At 40.7% G+C, this 19,009-nt stretch overlaps 1 protein-coding gene across 4 annotated transcripts in view; it reads left to right on the plus strand.

The window, feature by feature from the left end:
• The first annotated feature begins 2,499 nt into the window (after positions 1-2,499).
• Positions 2,500-19,009, plus strand: part of MEIOB (meiosis specific with OB-fold) — a 31,427-nt gene continuing 14,917 nt past the window's right edge. The window contains exons 1-6 of one of the 4 annotated variants that reach the window (XM_060078662.1): positions 2,500-2,672; positions 7,759-7,835; positions 10,133-10,190; positions 14,238-14,369; positions 16,309-16,381; positions 18,560-18,755. In XM_060078662.1, coding sequence (XP_059934645.1) covers positions 7,767-7,835; positions 10,133-10,190; positions 14,238-14,369; positions 16,309-16,381; positions 18,560-18,755 — 528 coding nt within the window. In that variant the 5' untranslated portion in view covers positions 2,500-2,672; positions 7,759-7,766. Of the gene's footprint in view, positions 2,673-7,758; positions 7,836-10,132; positions 12,484-14,237; positions 14,370-16,308; positions 16,382-18,559; positions 18,756-19,009 lie in introns of those variants that run through there. The other 3 variants (XM_060078665.1, XM_060078664.1, XM_060078666.1) reach the window with 3 other exon arrangements.

The raw sequence follows: 19,009 nt of genomic DNA on the forward strand, positions 1-19,009 counted from the left end.
TCAGCTCCTGGGAGGGATATTGTAATCACTGGACCAACTTTAGAAAAGTTATTTTGTTGTTGAATAAATAAAAGGTGGTCTTGTAATTCATTAAAAGAATTGTCAATTTTTTCCCCACCAATTAGTACGTGTGAAGTTGATTACTACATGGTTTCCCTGTCACGCCTTTGTGACATGCTCCTTGATGGTCTGACAGCTGGCATGCTCCGGGGAGGTGACGGGTGTAGCCGCACGCCATTTCTTTAGCCAGACACACAAGCTATTTCAGTGCTGACCTTTGTTCACTCACCCTCGACTTCTACATCAAGTGGCAAGGCTAGGCATTCCCTGTCCTTGCTTCTGTTCACATCCATCCAAAATGTATTAAGTTAATTCTATTGTGAAGAACAAAGCAAGTTCAAAGAATTGCTATAAAAAATGGAAGAAATGAATGCTTTACTCAACGGGGGGGAGGTCCCAATTTTATTATTAACATCAAACAATCCCACTCTTTCAGGCTTGTGTTTCGAAGCAGCATGTCTTATGAAAAGCCTGTTGTATCCTGGTGAGGCTGACTATGCTTGCTTAATCTTAGATAGCTTTCAGCAAAAATTAATTTGCTAAAATATGAAAAAATACAAACAAAAATTTAAAATATTATTCCCCCACTGAGGCTCAAATGAAAAGTGCATGCAAACTATTTCTATACCTTTTTTTTTTCTTTAGAATTGACTTAAAATCTTTAGGGAAGATCAACGCATGTTCTTGTAAAGACAAAGACTGGAAAGGAATATGGAAAAAATTTTAAAGCTTTCTCTATTAAATTTTTTTTTTTTTTTTTTTTTTTTTGCGGTACGTGGGCCTCTCACTGCTGTGGCCTCTCCTGTTGCGGAGCACAGGCTCCGGACATGCAGGCTCAGCGTCCATGGCTCACGAGCCCAGCCGCTGCGCGGCATGTGGGATCTTCCCGGACCGGTGCACGAACCCGTGTCCCCTGCATCGGCAGGTGGACTCTCAACCACTGCGCCACCAGGGAAGCCCTCTATTAAATTTTAAATGGTGGGAATGCAGGTACTTCATTTTCCTTTCCACTATTATTTAGGAAATTAAAAACTAACAAAGGAAGGAATTCCCTGGCTGTCCAGTGGTTAGGACTCGGTGCTCTCACTGCTGGGGCCTGAGTTCAATCCCTGGTCAGGAAACTAAGATCCTGGAAACCGTGCAGCGCTGCCAAAAAACCCCACAAAAAACACACACACACAAAAACAAAAAAACACGATGTTTTGATAACTACATAAGACTTGCCCCTGATGTTGTATTTTTCTTCTGTCGTATATGGTTGTGTAATAAGTATCAAAGTTGTTTTTCCTTTTAAAGAAAGAAGCTCAATAATTTAAGTAATGTTACATGTGGACAGCAGTTGGTGACAAATTTAAAGGATTTTGTTATTGGATCTTAACTTATTTGCCCCTGATTAGTACTCTATTAACAAAAATTAGTTTATAAGTCATTAGACAAAAAAGATTTCCAAATGGTACTGACTAAAAAGCTAGCGATGTTTTGTCAGGTTCACCTAAGCTCAATATTTAGCATATCAAATTATACATATAGTGTATATCTATATGTATATATCTGAAATGATATAAATAGCCTCATCAGTATTTATCGTTATTGTTCTAGCAGCCTGGCCTTCCTTCACACTCCCCCATCAGGTGACAGGGTCTGCATCCAGCACCCATTCCCTTTCTAAAAGCCTTATGAGCAATCATGCACCCTTTTCTTCCATGCACTCTTCTTCTGAGATAGAGTCACACGCAGTATAAGAAATAATAGAGATCCCTGCTACACTTGATCCACTTCTCCCCAATCAGAACATCCTGCAAGCTCACAACTAGGTTACTGAAGTAGACACACCCAGTCTTTTCCAGATTTCCCCGGTTTCACTAGCACTTGTTTGTAGGTGTGCATTCAGCTGCTGCACTTTCTATAGCAACGCCTCCTGCATTTCTGCCGTGTTTCAGCAGAAAAGATCCCCAGTAACTTCCTGGGCGCCTGGTTCTTAGCACCCCGGACTCCCGCCCCAGAGGGTCCTCGAGTCTGGAGGACAGGCTTGGGCCCACGGGAAAGGAAAGAAACGGGAACCACTCGCACCCAGCCTGCCGGAGTCTCGCTCCTCATTACCCGCACTCCAGAAGGACGGAAGCCCTCAAGGCGGCCCGAGGGAACAGGGCAGGGCCGAGGGCGGTGTCAGGGCGCAGGGGCGGGGCGGGATAGGAGTTAGAACCCTGGTGGTGTCAGGGCGTGTGTGGAATCGGAGTTCGGAGGGGGAGCGGGGGTGGGGTCGGAGCTGGGGGTCGGAGCAGAGCCCGGGCGTGGGTGGAGTCGGAGCTCGTGGGGCGGGGAGGGGCGGAGAGGGGCGGAGAGGCGGCGAAGTCTGAGGTCGGCGGGGGCGGGGCAGAGTCGGCGTGGGTGGAGTCGGCTCTCGGGATGGGCGGGGCCAGCGCGAGGCGGGGCGGGGCCTGCACTAACGGTCGCGCGGCATTGCTCGCGCGACCATAGTGGAGCTGTTGGGTTGTGGGCCGAACGCGCTGTGGAGAAGCGGCCGGGCGGGGCCTGTGTGTGGCGGACCGCTGTCCAGGTGCGAGGAGCGGCTAAGCGAGCGCTCCCGGGAGAAGCCGGCGCGGACGCCTGAGGTGAAGCACGGTGGCGGCGGGCGGCGGGTCCCGCGCGGCTGTGGGCGGCGGATGGCTGGCTCTCGTCCTCTCCTGAGGGCGGATCTCAGGGCTGCGGCGTCCGCGGTGGGAGCGGCATCCCCTCCCAGCTGCCCGCGCGCTTGGCGGTTGGTGGCGAACGCGAGGGCCCCGCCGAGGCCCCGGCCCCGAGTCCTGGCCGACCCTCGGGCCACCCCTTCTCCCCGCGCGGTGGAAGCCGGCGGGTTAGGGTTCGTAGGACACGCCCGGATGAGAAGTGGGCAGTTGACGTCGGCTTCTAGTCCAAACACGCGGGGACACAGTCACGTAGAAACACGCAGAACACCTTAGAGTGTGGACGTCCGCGTAGAGCGCGGCGAGTGCAGACGCGGGGGTGTAATTATGCGGGATATATACCCACGTCCTGCAGTGACTCAAAAATGAATTCCCCCGAGAGACTGGCTTACGTTAGGGTTCGCGCTTGGTGTTGGACATTCTGTGGGTTTGACAGATGCCTAAGGACACACAGGGTTACAGGATCCTTCAGAGCAGTTTCACTGCCTCGGAAACTCCCTACCCACGACTCACCCCTACCTCCCGCAACTTTAGATGGTGTGCTGTCTCTATAGTTTTGCCTTTTCCAGAATGTCATAGAGTTGGAATCTTCAGAATACATTTTAAAACATAGACTGAATAGGGAGAGTCGCATTTCACCTCAGGGTTTCAAAGGGACAGCTTTCAATCCCTGTTTGCCAAGCGCTGGACTTCTCATCTATAAGGTGCAAAAGTGTGAGGAGGGCATGAAATGACAAACTTTGGGAAATGGTATTTGAATGCAAGTCATGCATGTTTCCTCTTTCTTTCCTCCCTCCCTTCCTTCCTTCCTTTCTTTTTCTCTTCTTCCTTCCTTCCTCCCTCCCTCTTTCTTTCTCTCTCTTTCTCTTCTTCATTCTTTTTTTCAAAACAGCTTTTAGTTAGAAAATTTGAAACTACCTTGAAAGGTTACTAACAAGCGTTCTTCTAGAATTTCAAAATACAGGGAGTGCCCTGGTGGTCTAGTGGTTAGGACTTGGCCCTTTCACTGCCGTGGTCTGGTTCATTCCCTGGTTGGGGAACTAAAATCCCACAAGCCGCACAATGGGGCCGGAAAAAAAAAAAAAAAAAAAAAACTTTAAAAAAGTGCAAAATTTGCTGAGCTCCCATTGAAGCAGTAAAAGGAGTAAAATCTACTTTTTTGAATTGGATTTATAAAGATAATTGAGTGACTGTTCCCCTCTGTGAGAGATGACCAATTTTGTCAATGTTTGTTAAAAAATCTTTGGTTTGTGATGAAAGTTTGGGGGGATTTCCATGTACAGAAATAACCACATAAAGAGGACTTCTCTGTAGTAGCCCCAGCACAGAGTAAAATAGCAAATTTTAGGACCATCATTGCTGAGCTCTTTGAAAGCTCTGTTTATCTAGAATAGCAGGATATAAACTGTACTTGTTTCTATAATTTAAATGCTGGATATAAATGTAAAATTAGCTGTTAACTAAAATTCTATTTATCCAAAAAGTTAATTATAGCAATATTATTCTCAAATTACAAATCAGATTGATTTTAGGACTCATTCATTAATTTAGTCAACAAATAACCAGTAGCTCCTATGCATGACGCACTAAACTAGGCACTGTAGGACACAAAAGGGGGCAAGATAAGGCACAGCCCTATCATCATAGACCCCACTCTGTAATGAGGGAGAAAGACAGCACACAAGCAACAATTATGAATTAGGAATGTTAAGAGAGGGAATAGAGACTGGGGGATACTTGAAGGAGGGTAGTAGGAAAGTCTTCTCCTTGAGATCCAAAGAATGCTGAAGATCCTGTCTTGGGAAGATGTGAGGGTGGGATTGGAGAGGATGCTCAAGGAAGAGGGAACTGTGTATACCAAGGCCCCAGGTCCCATCTGTGGAAAGGAGAGCAGCCGCGGTGTCTGGAGAGTGGTAATGGGGGTGGGGGGTGGGGGAGGCAGGGAATGATGTGAAATGAGGAGGAGACGGGCAGAGGCCAGATCAGCTGGGCGTTACAAGACTAGCAGAGTTTGGATTTAACTGCGTGCAACTGGGAAGAGTTTTAAGCAAGGGAGAGACAATCTAAGTTTTTAAAGAATTCTCAGTTGTGTGGGGAAGAGATGGAGGAGGCACGAGTGGAAGCGGAGGGTGGTAAGGTCAGGGAGATGGGGGGAAATGATCAGATTCACGAGATAATTAGGAGGGAGAATTGGCAGGACTTGGTAAGGATTGTTTTGGATCTGGCCAGTGAAAGAGAGGAAAGGTTAATGATGACAGAGTGGATGGTAAGGGAATTTTCTTTTTTTTTTTTAACATTTACTTACTTGGCTGCACTGGGTCTTTGTTGTGGCTCTCGGGATCTTTGCTGCCACATGTGGGATCTTTAGTTGAGGCATGTAGGATCTAGTTCCCTGACCAGGGATCAAACCCGGGCCCCTGCATTGGGAATTCGGAGTCTTAGCCACTGGACCACCAGGGAAGTCCGGTAGTGGAATTTTCTGTTGGCAGGGTCTGAGGTAGCTCCAGGGCACCAGCACAGCACCTGGCACACAGGCCTCCGTGAATAATTGTTGTACTGATAGGAATGGAAAGCACACACAGGAGGGACAAACATACACACTCCTTCCTGGCCCTGGAAAAATGTCAGCAAAGTTTATGAATTACCCGCTTCAGCCCTCTGCTCGCAACTCCTCCATCCTGGGCCCAGGACTCTGACTCACTCTGGCCTGCTCAAAATTTGAGACAATGGCATCAAAATCAGAAAGTTGGTGGGGTTTGCCCTAAGGTCTGACTGACAGCCTCAGCTGACCTGTGGGTCAGACACCTTCTCAGAGCCAGCAGCTAGCAATGCCTCTTCCTTGTCTGGGTCCAGAGTCCCCTTCTCTTTTTCCAGAGCCACAACGAGAGTAAGGACCAAGCAGTGCAGCTTTGTCCTCTGGAGGAAAGCTTTAGCAAGTAGGAGCATGAGGGGCTTGGGCCCTACCATGCCCTCATGAAACCTAAAGCAAGGGACCAGGAAGGCCCTGGGAGGAATTGGCCATGTCAGGCTGGGCTCTGGTCCAGGCGGGAGGTTGCCCTTCAAAAGTAGGAGGAGGTCACAGAACTCAGGGAAGGGAATTTGGGAGACCTGGGTTGGGGGCTGTCAGAGATGGTCATGGTGTATCTGGTGTCTGTAGTATAGGGTCAGCCTCATAGTAGGCACTCCACAACTATTACCTGTTACATTGCCATCATGTTACCTTAACCAGACTAGGTTCACCGCCACCTCTTCTTTCCTTTTACCCTTATCAAGTATCTGAGTTAGTGGCCTTGAGGCTGTATACATCTAGTCCCACATCTGGCCCTCTGTTTTCGTTGCTGCTCTCTGAGCCACCCCCATCCTGATTCAGGGCCTGATACATATCAGACACTCAACCGACGCATGTTGAATGAATAAACTATGTATAAAAACCAGGTAATTGCAGTACTCTAGGTGAAAAATGACTGAGCCTTGGGCTGAGGAGATGGCATTGGGAGATGGAGAAAGGGAGACATTTAAAATATATTTGGAAAGTAGAAGGGACAGTAGTTGCTGTTGAAAGGTATAATCTCTGTATCACCATATTGAGCTCTTTATTTCATGTTAATTTTGTATTTCTCAAAATGTCCATGTAGAGAAGCAAGTTGTCATTTTTTTGGTAGACAGACACTAAGGTATATCACCATATATTTTGAATAATAGTAGAAAGTTAAGGAACTTCAAAGAGTTCATGTGATATCACTTGTAAGTCAATAACCACCAAGAGATATTAAGGGGTAAAAATTTGGAGAACTCAATATGTAGATGGATAGTGTTTTTACACAAAATCTGGCTACTGAATAGTTCTTCCTCTCTAACCTCAAGTGTGTAGCACTTGACAGGCTCTCAATAAATGTTTGTTGAGTGGATGGATGAATGAATGAATCCATCAGGGTTTGTCAAGAATTTCAGAGACTGAAATTGTGTAGTAAGCCAGATCAGACTAGGCCGAAGAATAAGTAGGACCTTAACGCTGCTTAATTCCCCATTGTTTATTCTGGCTTGAATGCAGAAGCTGCTACATTGGATAAGAATGAAAAGCAGTGTTCTCATCTGTCAAGAGCCTGTGAACATCTAGGCACCTTATGTACATTATTTTGAATTCTCACAACAACCCTGTAGGGTAGATGTTATCCATATTTTGTGGATGAGGAAATTAAAGCTCAGTAATTCAAAACATTTGACTACAAACTAGTGGCGCTGGAATTCATAATCATATTTGACTAACTCCACAGTCTTCCTGAAACTTGTATTATGCGACATGTCCTGAAAGTGCAGCCTGTAGCTGAGGGCATTCACTGTTAAAGAGGCCACGTAATATGAAGTGAAATGGAGTAAATCTGCTAGTTTGGTGTAGCTGACAGTTGTTATTACACTAAAACCTTTTCTAGTGATGATATTGAGGGACAAGCCACCATTTCATTTATTTGTTTATTGAGTGCTTTTTATGTGCAAGGTAGCATTGAAATGCACATGCAAAAAACTTGTGAGATGCTACCTCTGCCCTGATGGAGCTTACTTACCATCCAGAGGTGAGGATAAAGTACTACCTATCCCCTTACACAGTGTAACTAAATGCATGATTCAAGGTGGTTACAATAGAGTTTTGCTATGTTTTTTTAAAGTAGGCTTTATGGTAATAAATATTTAAATCTGCAAATGTCCCATTGAATCATTTCTCATCTGAAACTAAATTTGAAGGGTGCTTAAATATTGCTAAATTATTTTTTTGAAAAGTGAAAGTTAAAAATTTAAACCTAACTATATCATTCAAAACTTTAAGAGGACATTTTGAAACATGCTTTTTACAGGTTGAATCTAACTTGCATTTCATTGTTGTAAGATAAAGTTTTCCCAAAGAATGAGTAGAATATCCAGTACTTTCCTAATAAATTCCTTTTTCAGACTTGGAATTTTTCAAGGTTTATTTCAGTTGTTTAATTTATGCATCTAAGTTATATTTTCTAATATGCAGATAAAAGAATGGCTAACTTCATTGCATCAAAGAACTTTACTGCACTTTCAGACCTGCATCCAAATATGGCTAATCTGGTAGGTTTCAGCGGTGTAGTGGTTCATTTGATCTCTGTTGAAACTTTAGGTGGTAATATTACATTATGTCAACATTATTGATTCGTTTCAACACCTGCTTGTATAATTGACAAGTATACAGATACTGCATTAGTGATTGTTAGATATTAAACACTCCTAAACTTCTTTGTATTTATGCCAGCTAAATGAAAATTAGTCTTTCTTTTGTCTACGGATTAGGAGATTGTAGATATGACTAGTGATTGTTAAAAATTATCAAAAGTTTACTTGTATTATATTTTATTTTATTTATTTATTTTTGGCTGCGTTGGCTCTTCGTTGCTGCACGGGCTTTCTCTACTTCCTGTGAGCTGGGGCTACTCTTTGTTGTGGTGTGTGGGCTTCTCATTGTGGTGCCTTCTGTTGTTGCAGAGCACAGGCTCTAGGCACACGGGCTTCAGAAGTTGTAGCTCGCAGGCTGTAGAGCTCAGGCTCAGTAGTTGCGGTGCATGGGCTTAGTTGCTCTGCGGTGTGTGGGATCTTCCCGGACCAGGGATCGAACCCATGTCCACTGCACTGGCAGGCGGATTCTTAACCACTGTGCCACCAGGGAAGTCCTTGTACTATATTTTAATGAAATATTTAATAAGTACTCAAATTTAGCATTATAAAGTTAAAACATTGTCATTCAGCAGTATCTATTCTCTAGTCAAATTGTCCAAGTTATATACTGAAATACTTGCTATTATGCTGCTTTTATGACATAAAGGTACACAAAAGATGTATTTCTGAAATCATTATGTGAAAATTCATTTTGGGGGAAGGGGTTGTGGGGGAATCAGTCATGTCAAGTATGCCAAGATTGTTATTTATTTAAAAGAAATCTAGGTGGAATCATCTTATAAGGTGAAGAACTCATTGTAAAGCAATTATCATACTGCCTTACTTTTCCTATCCCCAGCAGTCTGCTGTTTACATTTGGAATTTGCAAACCAGATTTCTTAAAATGGGATAAATTTACATATAACTTCAATAATTTTCAATTTAAACTTTATTAATGTTAAAAATAATTATTGATGCTACAGTTTTTCTTGAAAGGTAAACTATTTGCTAATTGCCTCTTCAGTTAGAAAATTTTACTCAATATTTCCATTAGGTGTTTTCCCAACAAAATTCAGTGAGATCTGCATGCATATGGAATTTAAAGAAATAATAGCAATGTGTCTAAATGTAATAAGACTAGCTAATAGCTCAGCTAGGATGTGGTAGTCTTAAAAGCTTGAATGTATTTTACTTATATTTTTTTCAGATTTATTTTGGCTGCATTGGGTCTTCGTTTCTGTGCGCGGGCTTTCTCTAGCTGCAGCGAGTGGGGGTTACTCTTCGTTGCAGTGCGTGGGCTTCTCACTGTGGTGGCTTCTCTTTGTTGCGGAGCACGGGCTCTAGGCATGCGGGCTTCAGGAGTTGTGGCTCGCGGGCTCTAGAGCACAGGCTCACTTTGTTGTGGTGCACGGCTTAGTTGTTCCGTGGTGTGTGGGAACTTCCCAGACCAGGACTCAAACCTGTGTCCCCTGCATTGGCAGGCGGATTCTTAACCACTGCACCACCAGGGAAGTCCTTGAATGTATTTTAAATGTAACAGATTATTGCAAGGTTAAAATCAGTTGCTAGAATTAGTGATATAAATTCATCCTTTCAGAAAAAGGTAGTTATTTTTATTTCTTAAAGCATTTAAAAAATACTTAATTTTTCTTTGTTAGTCACTGAAGAGAACATTAAAAATCTTAAAGATGTTAATATCTTTAAGGTTTAAGATCTAGGACTTCAGAGCTTAGATTTATTAGCAGCAATATGCAAGTTTTGTTACAATCTAATTTATGTTACTGTCCAGCATGTTTTCATTAAGAAGCTAAGCAATTTTATGTGGATTGTTAGAAAACCCTATATAAAAGAAAGCTTTGAAGACCATGGCAAATTAAATTGCATTATACATGTGCTTTGAATGAATTCAGTAAGGACTGATAGCATAGTGCAGTTACTGTGCTCCACCTAATGATTGAAAATAAAGTAGAAACATACTAAGTATTAAATGATTATATTTGTAATATCAGTTAACTGTCTTATTACTTTGTACTACTCCTTGTGGAGCTGAACATTTATGAAGTTGTTTTAGATGTTTGTCTGGAATAAATAAATTTAAATGGTTCCTAGTTAAAAATGTTTGTTAGAGCCAGTAAAATATAACAAGTCCATGAAATTAAATTTACCATCTCCATCTGTGTTTAATATTCGTCTTCTATAACCTTTTTGTTTTTCAGAAAATAATCGGCATAGTTATTGGAAAAACAGATGTCAAAGGCTTTCCAGACAGAAAAAGCTGAGTTCTGTTTAACTCTTTGCTTCATTTTTCATCAACTGTGGCTTATGACTACAACAAAATATATTTAAGTGATTAAATTTCTCATGCCTGTTTAACTCCCTAAGAGCAACAGCCATGTTCTCTATTGCATGGTAAAGTACTTGATTTAAGGCCACATGTGTGGCCTTAAATCATTCTTAATGATTTTATTTGATATCTCTAAAACATAATTTTAAAAGCTGTGTATACAGTACTAAAATAGCTAAATTGGTCAACTCATTAATGTGTATCAATGAGTACTTATTGAGCACCTCCACTGTGTAAAACCCGGTGTAAAGGTAAGAGAGAGAGATGTTGTATGTAGTCTCATCAACCTCAGTTATCAAAGTGTCTGAAAGGATGGACGTGGAGCTAGTTTGACTGGGCTCAGCACCGAGTCATCTGAGATCTATTCTATGTACAGCTGTGAAATCGGGGTAAATAAAGCTGGGATGAGAATTAAATGAGCTCATACATGGAAGGGTGTGTAAGGCACAGTAAGAACTCCATGTTAACTATCAATATCAGCCTAAGAGATACAAGTACACAGGTAAATCTTCATAGAAGACAGAAAGTGATAAGGAGGAAGGTTTTCCAGCAGGGATATGTCCTGACAGTGTTGAGCGAGAGAAGTATGGCAGCAGTATCTATGTATTTACTCAAAGAACCAGACAATTCAGTGGAAAAAAATCATGTTTCACATGTGGAAAATACAGTTAAGTTTGCCTTTAGTGGTTCTTATTGAGTTGCTTGAATTGTGTAAGAATTTTAGGACTATGGAAATACAATCCGAGACTAAAATTGGATTTTTAAAATCAACTGACCCTCAAACTTTTGTAGTTTACATGCAGAGATAAACTATAGAATGCCAAAAGTAGCAATTCACTATTATTAGCTTTTGAAGTGTCAATGCTTTTTATTAAAAGGTACAGTATAAGTCCTTCTAAACAGCCTGAGGGAATCCGAGCTCTAGTCAGCCAGCCAGTAATTTTGACAGAAGACAATTAATTGTGGCTGTGTTAATTGACTTATGGTGTAGTGATAGGTACCTTTATTTTCATTTTATTTTTTATAATATTCTGTTGTTATTTTTGAGGTAAATAACAAAGATGTCATCTCCCACCCATACTCCTCATTTGTCTTCTCTTTACTGCATCATAATTAATTAGATCAGAATTACCACTTGAATAGTTTGAGAAATCCTGCATCTCTGTTTTCTAAGCTGTAAAAGAAATAACTTGAAATATATGAATTAGAAAAGGTCAATATTTATATATTTGCTTAAATTACAGCAATGGAATATAATTTTCACCTATTAGACGGTGAGAGTAGGGCACCATTTCTGTAGTGTTTGACTATTTTTTATAATTGTCTGTACAGTATTCCTTTTTTGGAAAAGATATACTTACTGACTTTAAAAAACATTATACATATCAATATACTGTCATAAAAAATTCAAGCAGGGCTTCCCTGGTGGCGCAGTGGTTGGGAGTCCGCCTGCCGATGCAGGGGACACGGGTTCGTGCCCTGGTCCGGGCGGATCCCACGTGCCGCGGAGCGGCTGGGCCCGTGAGCCATGGCCTCTGGGCCTGCGCGTCCGGAGCCTGTGCTCCGCAGCGGGAGAGGCCACGACAGTGAGAGGCCCACGTACCGGAAAAAAAAAAAAAAAAAAATTCAAGCAGTGCAGAAGGTCATAGAGTCAAAAAGAGAAATTCTTCATTTAACCCTCAACTTTTCCCATCCCAGCCCCCACCCCAAAGGTAAGCACTAATCACAGTTCAATAGATATCTATAATGTGCATTTGTATGTTAGGTTGTATTACTTTTTAAAAACTTTTAAAATTGAAGTATAGTTGATATATAATATTATAGAACTTACAGGTATACAGTATAGTGATTTACAATTTTAAAGGTTATATTTCATTGTAGTTATTATAAAATACTTGCTGTATTCCACGTGTTGTATAGTATATCTTTGTAGCTTATTTTGTACCTAGAAGTTTGTACCTCTTAATCCCCTACCCCTGTATTGCCCATCCCCCCTTCCCCCTTCCCCCCTTCCCCCCTTCCCCCCTTCCCCCCTTCCCCCCTTCCCTCCTTCCCTCTCCCCACTGGTAACCACTATCTGTGATTCTGCTTTTTTGTTATATTCACTAGTTTGTTGTATTTTTTAGATTCCACATATAAATGATATCATACAGTATTTGTCTTTCGTCTGACTTATTTCACTTGGCATAATGCCCTCCAAGTCTATCCATGCTGCTGCAAATGGTAACATTTCATTGTTTTTTATGGCTGAGTAAAAATTTCATTGTGCATATATGTGTGTGTGTGTGTGTGTGTGTGTGTGTGTGTGTGTGTGTATATGTATATATCTATCTAACAACTTTTTTATTCATCTGGTTATGGACACTTAGGTTGCTTTCATGTCTTGGCAATTGTAAATAATGCTTCTATGAACATTGGGGTGCATGTAGCTTTTCAAATTAGTGTTTTTGTTTTTTTCAGATATATACGCAAGTGGAATCGCTGGGTCCTATGGTAGTTCTATTTTTAGTTTTTTGAGATGCGTCCATACTAATTCTCACAGTGGCTGCACCAATTTACATTCCCACCAACAGTGTACAAGGTTCCCTTTGTACATTCTCGCCAGCGTTTGTTATTTGTGTTCTTTTTTTTTTTTGCGGTACGCGGGCCTCTCACTGTTGTGGCCTCTCCCGTTGCGGAGCACAGGCTCTGGACGTGCAGGCTCAGTGGCCATGGCTCACGGGCCCAGCCGCTCTGCGGCATGTGGGATCTTCCCGGACCGGGGCACAAACCCGTGTCCCCTGCATCGGCAAGCGGACTCTCAACCACTGCGCCACCAGGGAAGCCCATTTGTGGTCTTTTTGACGATAGCCATTCTGACAGGTGTGAGGTGATAGCTCATTGTTGTTTTGATTTGTATTTCCCTGATAATGAGTGATATTGAACATCTTTTCATGTGCCTGTTGGCCATCTGCATTTCCTCTTTGGAAGAATGTCTATTCAGTTCTTCTACCTAGTTTTTAAATTGGGTTGTTAGTTTTTTTGATGTTGAGTTGTATGAGCTGTTGATGTATGTTGGATATTAACCCCTTATTGGTTATATCATTTGCAAATATTTTCTCCCATTCAGTAGTTTGTCTTTTCATTTTGTTGATGGTTTCCTTTGCTGTGCAAAAGCGTTTAGGCTTAATTAGTTTCCATTTGTTTATTTTTGCTTTTATTGCCTTTGTTTTAGGAATGGATCCAATAAAATATCGACACAATTTATGTGAAAGAGCGTTCTGCCTATGTTTTCCTCTAGGAGTTTTATGGTATCTGGTCTTACATTTAGGCCTTTAATCCATTTTTAGTTTATTTTGTATATGGTATTAGAGAATGTTCTAATTTCATTCTTTTACGTGTAGCTGTCCAGTTTTCCCAGCACCACTTATTGAAGAGACTGTCTTTTCTCCATTGTAGCTTCTTGCCTCCTTTGTTGTAGATTAATTGACCATAAGTGTGTGGGTTTATTTCTGGGCTCTCTATCCTGTTCCATTGATCTATGTGTCTGTTTTTGTGCCAGTACCACGCTGTTTTGTATTACTTTTTAAATTAGCAAAACAATAAAGAAATTTTATTTTGGAAAAAAAGTACTTGCTGACCCCTAGTGGTATCTTTTAGCAGCACACATTTATTTGTTTTGAAATAATCTAGAATTATGACTTAGGTTAAAACAACAGTAAGAGAGAAATGGAGACTCTAAGCTAATATCTGGATGGTTCAAGGCTACATGTCATTTCCCTCCAAATATACAGATAACTGGGGAAAGGGAACATAGGGGTAACAGAGAGGTGAGTTATCTACCTTGGCAGCTTAGAATTCATAAAAGCATAACATATACTTTATATCTGAAATAATATTTTACACCATGTGTTTGAGTGTTTTTAGCATCAAATAATCATATTTGTTCAAAGTTAAAACTTTTCATTTGAAAAATAAAAGCATTGGTTTTCCCTTAGATATTGGATCAGAAAGGTACACTTTCAGTTTCACCATTCGTGATTCAACAACCCATTTTGTAAATGCAACATCGTGGGGCAAGGAAGATTACATCAGATCACTTTCTGCCAGCTTTCGTGTTGGCGAGTGCGGTAAGTTGGCACTGATTCTTAAACTGTTTCTCTTACAGTATTATTCCCATGATATGTTTGTGATAACTACACTGAGGGAGTCAAAATGAAATAAGACACAATTCTTATTCTCAAGAACCTTACAAGAAAAAAGTCAAGTGTTAAGAGTATAACACAAGGCATTCAGCATTTAATTGAAACATACAAACATGATAATCACATATTTTTACTAAGTAGCTCTATGATCTTTGGTTTATTTCTATTTCACTTTGCATCAGTCCCTCTTGTGGCTCTAATCATTTAACTTTCTGTAAACGTATAAAAGGGATGCTAAATAGATTTTGATAAAAGATATTTGAATTTTTAATGGATTTTAAGAAACCTTCAGCCTAAAATACCAAATCTTTCATATCGTCTACCCACCCCAATAGCCCTCTGATGGTACAGTGTAGTATATTGAAAAGAACAAGACTTTGAGAACAGGTAGATCTAGATTCAATTCCAAGTACCAACATTTATTACATTGTGGCTTTGAGAAAATTTCTTAATCTTGTTGGGTCTCAACTATGAATTAACACCCTATAGATTCTTGTGAATGTTAAATGAGATAGTGTGCCTGTTATAAAGTGTAGAACTTAGATGACAGCTCTAGCCTCATACAAGAAACAAGAAAGCATGTATACCAGCTCTCTTTCATGGTAGAAAAAAGAAGGGAAAGGGTAACACGGACAATTAAACTACTCCTCTCCAACCCTGCAGTATCAAGCGGCCTAGTACCCATACTAGTTACTCAGCACCCAATCATATTATTAACTTTCAGAATTACATATAGTATCTCTCTAACTGAATAATAAGATAGTTGAACATATGGATTATGAAGGCAAAAAACTTTGCAAACTTTGCAAAAACTTTGCAGGCCCTTAGAAGCAGCCTGTAAGGATAGCATTGGGGGGAAGGTGAGCAAAGAGGCAGATTCAACAGGAGCCCAGTGTCATCCTGATCCAGATGGGAGCTCTGGAGCATGAGTGGCACCTCAAAGTGGTACCACCCTAAAGAAAGAGGCCTGGGCTTTTGTACCCTGTATTTACAAGTTATTGGCTGAAGTCCACCCCCTACTCCCCCTACAAGCAAAACATTTCTTGGATGAATGCCAGAACATTAGTTACCTAGAGCTAAAGATATATTTCGGTATTAACCTATGTTCCATGTTGATGGTTGTTGTGAGGATGAATGAGATAAGGGATTTTAAAGGTGTAAATCTGATGATGCTTATAGAAGTAAATAAGATTTTGGTGTGGTAGAATAAAAAGATTACAGATTTTTGAATTAGAATTACAAATAGAATTGGAACAGTTCTAATTCCAACTCTACTACTTTCTAGATATAATACCTCAAGAAAGTTATTTAACCTCTGTGAACTTCAATTTCTTCATTTGGAAAAAGGGATAATAATGAGGGATGGTTGTGTGAGGAATTAGCAAAATAGAGCACAAAGAAGTCTAACATAGACCATAGGAAATGGAAACCCTAAAATGTTAAGTCATAAAGCTGATAAGTTGTGGGGCTCAAATCAGGACCCAGATTTTGCATTGCTCTTTCTAACTACCACTATTATTTTTGAGGACAGCTGTGAATTGGGTGAAGATCAATTTATTTTATAGAAGGGCATGTTGTAACCAAATCAAATGTTCAGTGTAACTATTCAATAAAGTAATATTAATGTGGATCATATGTTGGGATTTAAACACAAAGTATAAGAAATGTCATCTGAGATCAAATTGATTGGTCATACCCCAGGATTCTGTTGCTCACAGTGCCACAAGAAAATGATTGTGAAGGATACATAACACCAACTCAAAATTAGAAATAACATTGTAATGTTCATTGTTATGTACACTCATTTTTAAAATTTATCCTGTTACTTTTTTGTAATAGCATCATATTTTCCCCTCTGTTTTAGTGATAATTGAAAATCCCCTGATACAAAGAAAGGAATTAGAAAGAGAAGAAAAGTTCAGCCCTGCAACTCCTAGGTAAATCTAGCACAGAGGTCAGAATGATTATTACTTTATGCCAGAATGATTATTACTAATAAGTTTATGCCAGAATGATTATTACTAATAAGTTTTTGCATGTCAGATTAACAGAGAGCTTATTAAAGGTGTATACTTCAGTTTGAAAATTAGGAGTTTAATTCTGCTTCACAATATTTATCTTTGATTATGAAATAATTTACTTTGACATAGGATCACATAAAAAATGGCTTTGTTTTTAGTACTTTGATTCTCATTCTTAGATTACAAAAATCTGACTCTAGTCACATTAAAGCTGAACAATGAAAAGATAAATCATGGAAGTCATATATCCATTTTTTCATCTCAATTTATAACTCTCTTCACATGCCTTACTAGCTTAGTTCAGGTTACCTGGAAGCAGAGCCCAGAGGAGGATTTTTGTGCAGATGATTTCTTGAGGGAGAGCCCTTAGAAGCAGCCTGTAGGATAGCATTGGGGGGAAGGTGAGCAAAGAGGCAGATTCAGCAGGAGCCCAGTCTCATCCTGACCCAGATGGGAGCTCTGGAGCATGAGTGGCACCTCAAAGTGGTACCACCCTAAAGAAAGAGGCCTGGGCTTTTGTACCCTGTATTTACAAGTTATTGGCTGAAGTCCACCCCCTACTCCTGCGGAGGAGGGAAGGCTTAAAGGTATTTCTGGCTGAGGACAAATCTCGAGAGAGAAGGGTGTAGCTGGTAAAGAGCTCTGGGTGGGCACAAAAGTCTCTACTACACGTGCACCTGCACCCATTTTTCTGACCTCATCTTATAGGTCTCATTTCTCTGCAGCCACTTGAAGAGTCCTCCACTTGGTGAACATCCTGGGCTCATTCTGCACTAACAGCATTGCGTGTTCACTTCCCTCTGCAAAGAACTATCTTATTTGCTCTTCTCACTGAAGTGTCAGCTTAAATGTCACCTCCTTAGATCTTCCCCCACCTACTCTGTCTGTAGTAGCCCTTCCAGTCTGCATTACTAGGACTTCGTCCTATACACAGGGTATGTGTACCATCATAACCCTGATCACAATCTGGGATTATTTGATTAATTGTTCTTATCTGTCTCCCTCTCACACATGTAAACTCTGTGAGATCATAGGTCTTGTGTGTCTTCCTCACCACTGTACCCCCTGTGCCTAGACTAAGGTCTGGCACATAATAGGCTCTCAGTAAGTGTTTATGGAATGAACACATGAATGGAGGGAGGGAAGAGCATCCTTGGCAGAGGGGACAAACATGAAACCTGGCCTTTTCCAGAACAGTTAATAGTAGTTTAAACCTTATGAAACTGTTGATGTTTGACTACGTTTTTCTCTAAAACGGCAGTTTCATAGCCTAGGAATATGATGTGGCTGGAATATAGGCAGGGGAACAGCAGGAGGAGAAGCTCGAGAGAGAAGCAGAGACACTTCAGACAGCTTTGCTTGTTGTACCAACTTCATGCTTTGGTGATGGCTAGCCCAGAAGATCTTTTGAGCTGGGAAATAATATATTCATATTTGTGGTTTAGGAAGATCACTTTGGCTACCTGAGGAGGACGGACAGTAGAGGAACAAAGCTTAGGAGACAAGCAGTAGTTTGGGTGAGAAGTGATGAGGGAAACACCTAAAGCAGTAGCAGGGGGAGGAGGCGGGGGGCGGGGGAGGCCCTGGATTAGAGGACTAGAAAGAGGCTCCATGGAGGACACTTGGGAGTTGATTGGCTGGAAGGGGAAGAGCACCGCAAGTGTGTAAATATTGTGCATCTGTTCCTACAGAGCACCACAGAGGTAAGGGAAGCACAGAGGCAGGGCAGTCAGTGTCATAGAGGTGGAAATCACCCCCCCACACACACACAATGTTTTAGAGTGCTTTTACACCTCTTTTTTTTTTACAGAGAAAGAAACTGAAACTCAGTATTGTGCAAGATCAGACTATTAGTGTGCTTAAAACTCAGACACAGTTGATCTTTAAAACATTTTCTTAATGAAAATACATTTTAGACAAAAAATATTTTAAAAAGCTTTTCAGTGTTTCTAAGAGTGAAAAGTATAAATCTTCTTAATATAATTTTTAAAATATAGTTTAAGTTACAACCAAAGTTTAACTGTGAACTTTGAAGTATTTTTCTATTAGAAAATCATTTGATATTAACTTTTGGTGTGTGTTTTTATAATTTAGCGATTATAAACTGTTGCTCAGTGAGAATCACTCAATGGTAACAGTTTGTTCCAGTTATGAAGTGGATGCCAAGCTACTTTCTTTGATATACTTACCTGTTAAAGAGTCTTGTGATTATTATTCATTGGGTGACATTGTTGCAAACGGACACAGTCTTGATGGGAGAATTATTAATGTCCTTGCAGCTGTGAGGTCGGTAAGTTAAAACCCCAACGAAGCCAAGTTCAATTTGGTGGGGGGAATTCTATCATTTTATTTGTGTTTGGAAAGTAATAATCAACTGGAGTAAAATTTCCTCTGTATCTTGATCCATCTTCCATTGAATTTAGAAAATAACACTTCTCATTAAAGGGAAAGCAGCATTTTACCTGTGAATGAGTAGCAAAATAAAATTGTATTTGAATGTTAAATGCAGTACACAGTCATAAATGATCCGCTAACTATATGAGA

The sequence above is a fragment of the Mesoplodon densirostris genome, chromosome 16 (genome assembly GCF_025265405.1).
Source record: "Mesoplodon densirostris isolate mMesDen1 chromosome 16, mMesDen1 primary haplotype, whole genome shotgun sequence".
Classification (NCBI taxonomy): domain Eukaryota; kingdom Metazoa; phylum Chordata; class Mammalia; order Artiodactyla; family Ziphiidae; genus Mesoplodon; species Mesoplodon densirostris.